This window comes from Harmonia axyridis, chromosome 7, assembly GCF_914767665.1.
Source record: "Harmonia axyridis chromosome 7, icHarAxyr1.1, whole genome shotgun sequence".
Classification (NCBI taxonomy): domain Eukaryota; kingdom Metazoa; phylum Arthropoda; class Insecta; order Coleoptera; family Coccinellidae; genus Harmonia; species Harmonia axyridis.
This window is the reverse complement of record NC_059507.1, coordinates 12,951,230-12,957,977: the sequence shown is the minus strand read 5'-3', so window position 1 is coordinate 12,957,977 and position 6,748 is coordinate 12,951,230. Positions and strand designations below refer to the sequence as shown.

Below are 6,748 nucleotides of genomic sequence, written 5' to 3'. Positions count from 1 at the left end.
AAGGAAATTGGGTGTCGTATGAGTTGAAGCCGAGACATGTTGAACGGCGTGTGTTTGCTTGTGAACAGCTGCTTGCAAGGCAGAGAAGGAAAGGATTTCTGCCTCGCATTGTGACTGGAGACGAAATATAGGTTCATTACGATAATACCAAGCAAAAAAATCATGGGGATATTCTGGCCATGCTTCCAGGTCGATGACCAAACCGAATATTCACGGTTGCAAGGTCATGCTCAGTATTTGGTGGGACCAGCTCGGCGTAGTGTATTATGAATTGTTAAAACCGACTGAAAAAATCACAGCCGATCGTTATCTAACGCAATTAATGCAATTGAGAGGAGCATTGAAAGACAAACGGCCGCAATGCAACCAGACACATGATACCTTGTACCCTAATAAACAATATTGGTTTCTATGGTTTATAAAGAAACTTAATTGATTAATCTTGACTAGGTATATGTTGCATACAGAGAAATGGTCGACTTTTTGTAAATTTTATATCAATAAATTGTAAAATTGGGAAAAAAAATTTCTGAGAGTTTATTTCAAATCACCGTTGTTAGAATTAAAAATAGAGTCTCAGCTCAACAATTGTAACTTCTAAGGAGTAATCTATTGTAATGTTACAGCTCTTTATGATTGAATCGCATTTCGTACAATGTGACGTAAAAAGAGTTTATTAATTAAACTGGTAAAAATTTTGATGAATCGATTTATTGGCCCCCATATTACTTAGTAAATAAATCATAGAAAACTTATATCTGTAAAGAACAATGTCAAATTTGCGGTTCGTCCCTGTCGCTTACAGGTTGTCTGTTTTCTTCAAGACCGTCAACCAGTCATCGATTGAATCAATAATTGATGTACCTGTCTTACCTAGGGCGCAGTAACATAAACCCGCGACTAGTGTGAACTAGTTTCATTAATGAACTGAGACTGCAACAATGCGTCAGCCGATGTAGAGTAGGGGAGAACGGGGGAATTCCACGCACCTAAAAGAAATGAAGCTAAAAATCTCAACATTATAGTAAAATACAATGTATTTCTGTTTTTAATGAAATAATTGTAAACAAATGTTCGTGGGCCATTTTTTCTGCCTTCTTTGAGCCGTGAAAGAGTATATACCTTTTTTGTACAAAGATTAAGCTTTGCTTTCAAAATAGGATTCAACCTCGACAATCACTTCTTCATTCGAACATTCTTTTTAGTTTTGGAAAAAGCCAGACGAGGGCAAGATTCAAAGAAAAAGCAAGTGGTAGCGCAATTCGACCCTGGTTTCCATCGATTTGTGATAAGCAGAATTGTCCATTGTCTTGGTGAAAAATACAATTTTTCTTTTGCGTTTGAGAACATTTTTTTCTCAATTTATGCACTCAATCGATCTTATAGCGCAGTATCGGTATTCACTGTTGATGGTTTTGGGTTTTTATTCACCAAACGTAGCGTCACTATATCTTCAATATCTCGATTCACACTATGTTCCAAAATTTTGATCCTTATATTTTCAAGCTTGGTTTTAAAGATAAAAAAGTGGTATGACACTGGCGGTAACCATTCAGGCATAGCTTCCGATAACCAAACAAACGATCACCACATGTCTGCCCGATTCAAAACGAAATTAGAGGTATTTCTTCCCAAAAATCACTGATTTTTATAGGGTTTTCACATAATTCATTTAAACAATTATCTTAATTGTAGTGGCACGACAAGGGCCTTAATATGAAAAAAGTAGCGAAGGACCGAAAATTGAAATTTGTGGAGAAATGATTTCTGCCTACCTTGGTAAAGTCCATGAAATGTCCTTGGCTGATAGATCTTCGCCGTCGAACGGGTGGTAGACGGAACACTCAATCTCGCACAACCGAAGAAACGGTATTGTTCTTGAAAATAGAGTCGACTCGAAAATGTTTATGAAAAAGAAAATATTGCGTTTAACACAACGAAAGAGCGAGTGGAAAATCTGTATGAAAAATGTCCATATGCACGGACGGGTCTTGAATGAATCTCTCGCGCATCTAGCATCTATCAAATCTCCAGCATATGTTTTCCCGCGGTACATTTAAATGAATGATATTCTCTGAATTAGGAAAACAATGAATTTATTAACAATAAAAGGAAAACAAAGAAAATAAGATGAGTTGACTAGTTGCAGTAACATAACCGCTCACCTAAAATAGAATATTTTACACGAAAAAAAGAGTTGACAAAAAAAAAAAAAAAATTATTGAAGTGGTAAAGGGCATAACTTAACCACCGGCCTCTGCAGTATACCTTGAGTTGTACGGACACTAGCTACTCGAGCTATTTTATCAGCACCATGGTGCAATTTTTCGATTCGTCCTAAACGCCAGCGCAATGGAGGAAGCTGATCATCTTTGATAAGTACGAGTGTACCTATTGAGAGACAATCGGTGGTTTTATCGAACCACTTCTTACGTTGTTGTAACGTGTTTAAATATTCCAAGTACCACCGTTTCCAAAAATCTTGGTGGATACGCGTCAAAAGCTGCCAACGTGAAAGTCTTCCCATTGAAAGGTGTGATAAGTCCGGTTCAGGTAACGCAGTCAATGGCGCTAAGGTGAGAAAATGTCCCGGCGTTAACGCCGATATGTCATTCGGGTCATTACTAAGTGGACAAAGCGGGCGCGAGTTGAGAAGAGCTTCTATTTGCGTAAGTACTGTGTAAAATTCCTCATAAATAAGAATTTGATCACCTATGATTCGAAGCAAGTGCGATTTAACGGATTTTATTCCGGATTCCCAAAGTCCTCCAAAATGTGGACCAGAAGGGGCATTAAAGCTCCATTTTATTTGTTCCTCAATCAGCGCATTTTGCATATAGTTTGAGAGCTCTCGATATGCTCCTTTGAAGTTCGTTCCGCCGTCACTAAATATATGATTGCATCGTCCTCGTCGAGCAATGAATCGACGTAATGCAGCGAGAAAGGCGTTGGACGTGAGATCTGAGACGAGTTCTAAATGTAATGCCTTTGTTGTAAAACATACAAACAGGCATATGTACGACTTGAACGATTTAGAACCGCGAGTTCGAGACATAGTTGTTTGAAATGGCCCACCATAGTCTACACCTACACATTGAAAAGGCTTGAGCTGATTCACTCTTAGAGAGGGCAAATTACCCATTAAAGGCTGAGAAGCCTTTGGTTTCACCCTGAGACAGGTATGACAACGAGAAATAACTTTATTTATCGCTCTTCTAGCGGACAATATCCAAACTTGTTGAGTAAGGAGAAATTGTAGAGTTTGGGCACCTGGATGATGGTAAACTCTATGGAAATGCTGAATTATAAGTTCAGTGAGTCGATGAGAAGACGGAAGAAGGGCTGGGTGTTTATGGTCATACGAAAGACCAGAAAATGAAAGTCTGCCGCCCACCCTGAGAACACCATCCTCGCCAATGAAAATATTCAACTTACGAAGACCCTTCGAAATAGGTTTTTCATTCTGAATATTAGCAATATCTGCCTGAAACACAGATTGCTGTACTTGCTTGATGATGAAGGTGAAAGCATGTTTGAGGTCCATCGATGATACAATTCCATTTATACGAGACTTGGAGTTTTTCAGGTTATGAACGAATCTGAAAACGTAAACCACTATACGCTGAATCTTGGACAACGACGAGAACTTCGAAAGCAACTCAGGTACAAATTGCGAGCAGACAAATGTGGGCAAAGAAATGTGACGCTCTTCCTCCCTCACGAGATTCTGATCACTTTCCATTTCTCTGCGATCGAAAGTGGTTTCCTCTGAACGGAGCCAGTATGGTCCCGCCCACCATAATGTACAATTCAGAAGTTCAACTGGCGTCAAACCACGTGAAGCACAATCAGCGGGGTTATCCCTAGATTTGACATGATACCAGAGTTCTGGCGAAACCAATTCCTGAATCTGAGTCGTTCGATTACTGACGAACGATTTCCATCGATGAGGGGAGGATCTGATCCATGTCAGAGCGACTGTGGAATCGGACCAGGCAAAAACTTTGCTTATCTGAAAGGAGGATGAATAGATCGAGAGAACTAAGGAAATGAGTTTAGACAAGAGAAGACAGGCGCAGAGTTCCAATCTAGGAATTGAAATTCTCTTTACCGGAGAAACCTTCGATTTGCCACATACGAATGATGTACCAACAGATCCGTTGGGATAGAAAAATCTAAGGTAAATGACAGCAGCATAACCTCGTTCACTACTGTCTCCGAAGCCATGGAGTTCGCATCGTGAATAGGAACCTGATGCCAACAGTCTAGGAATTTTGAGCTTTGCTAGTTCGTGCAATTCAGATTTGCACTGATTCCAGCGATTGTTTACCTCCACTGGGAGAGAATCATCCCATTGCAAGCCTAAAGTCCAGAGATGCTGGATTAAGTGCTTTGCAAGAAAAGTAAATGGGGCAAGAAATCCGAGAGGGTCAAAAATACGTGAGAGATCAGACAGGATAGATCGTTTTGAGCAGACCTCACCAGATGACTTCACTGAGTAAGAAAATTCATCCAATGAAGGAAACCATTTCAAACCAAGAATCTTAATGGCAGAGTCGGCATCAAAGTTTATGGAATGCTGATGTTGGTGGTCTAAAGGAACACGCGAAAGTAATTCATGGCTATTGCTACACCACTTACGAAGCTCAAATCCACCACATTCCAACAATGATATCAACTCATCCACCAAAACTTTGGCCTGTTCGAGATCATCACAGCCAGTGACAATATCGTCCACGTAAATATCCCTGAGCAGGATTTTGGAAGCATTTGGGAAAGAGGCTCCTTCGTCCTCAGCTAGTTGAGACAAAGTTCTAAGAGCAAGAAAAGGAGCAGGCGCAACTCCGTAGGTAACAGTGTTTAATCGATATGCACCGATAGGCTCTGACGGAGAAAACCTCCAAAGAATTCTTTGGTAATCACGATGTGAGGGCTGAATCAAGATTTGACGATACATCTGTTTTATATCGGCCGTGAAAACGAAAGTGTGGACACGAAAATTCAACAGAATTACAAAAATATCCTTCTGTAATTTAGGACCAATCAAGAGAGCATCATTCAAGGACAATTTACCTGGAAGGTGAGCTGATGCGTCGAACACTACTCGTAACTTAGTCGACGCACTATCAGGCTTGATGATACAATGATGAGGGATATAGAAATTATTTTCAGTTTCGACATCGGTGATTACTGACGACATATGATTACTACTCAAATAATCTTTCATGAAATGACAATACTCCCGGTAAACTTCTGGAGTTCTTATAAGTCTACGTTCGAGCGACAGAAAACGACGCAGAGCTAAAGAATATGTATCCCCAAAACAAACGCATTTGCCACTTTCAAATGGCAATGCAACCGTGTATCGTCCCGAAGCATCTCTCGAATGACCTTCAACAAAGAGTTGTTCACAACGTTGATCCTCTGGTGAAGAGGATGTTGTTGTTGGCACCTCTTCGAGTTCCCAGAACCTCTTTAATGTGGAATTCAAAGAAGAATCACATAAAGACAAATGAAATGAATTCATTGAGCGACTAGGAGACTGAATTTGTCCCATGAAAACCCAACCGAAAACAGTTTCTAGGGCTGTAGGTTCCGAACCGTTGCCTTTGATTCGACCGTCCTTGAGTACAAGTGGGAAAATATCTGCACCAAGAAGAATGTCCACAGAATGTGGAGTAGAAAATTCAGGATCTGCTAATTTTTTGTTGGAGATGCATTTCCAATTGGAAAATTGGACTAAAGAGGTCGGCATTTGTGTACAAATTTTTGGGAGAACTACAGCGTCAAAGGTGAAAGATGGATTGATCTGACCTGTAGGGCGAATAGAGCAGACAGTGCTACCAGAAGCAGTAGATGAACTTTCCCCTATGCCAGTAATTGAAAGTGCAGTCTTTGAAATTTGCAATCCTAACTTATTAACACAAGATTGGGATATGATATTAATTTGAGAACCGGCGTCTAATAAAACTCGAACTTTCTGAAAGTTACCCCAAGCGTCTTGGATGTCTACTTGAGCAGTAGCCAATAAAACTGTGGAGTTGGCAGGCAAAAGATTCACTGAGTTGGAATGCGAAAAATAAGAGGTTTGACTCTGCGATTGGCATGATTCGTTCTGAGGTACATCGTCTGATGGACTGCGCATGTGCAATAAAGAATGATGTTTTTTATTACAGGTTCGACATGTTGATTTCGAAGAACAGTTATTTAATTGATGCCCAGAATGAAGGCAATTGATGCACCAATTCTTATCTTTGACAATTTTGAAACGATCTGAGGCAGTTTTTCCCAAAAACGAAGGACAGTTGTAAATATTATGAGATGACTTGCAATAATTACAGCTAATGCCTTTTTTATCTGAATTATTTTTCGACTGAACTAAAAGAGCGGAATTTCGTTTACTTGAAGTATTATTGAATTTTGAAGTTCGAGAATCAGAAAACTGTTGAGATTTTGAAGGAACAGAAAGAGCCACTGATTCTAGAGCTACACATTGATCAGTTAAGAAAGTTTGCAAATTGATAAATGAAGGAATGTCTGTTGAGCATTCCTGTAATTCGAATCGTTTAATGGTGGCTGTGTCTAATTTTTGAATGAGCAGATGAAATAAAACAAAGTCCCACTGATCAGTAGGCAGACCTAAGTTTTTCAACACAGCTAAATTTTCCGAAAATACCTCCAGAATCCGTCTAAGTCCGGATGCCGACTCACTGTGAAGTTTTGAAATATTATAAATTTCATTCCAACA

General features: G+C 39.7%; 1 protein-coding gene across 1 annotated transcript; it reads right to left on the bottom strand.

Moving 5' to 3' along the window:
• Positions 1–2,218: 2,218 nt before the first annotated feature.
• On the bottom strand, positions 2,219–6,145 carry LOC123684559. The gene has a single exon (XM_045623853.1). It carries the CDS (start codon positions 6,143–6,145, stop codon positions 2,219–2,221), a length of 3,927 nt encoding a protein of 1,308 aa, XP_045479809.1.
• Positions 6,146–6,748: the final 603 nt, after the last annotated feature.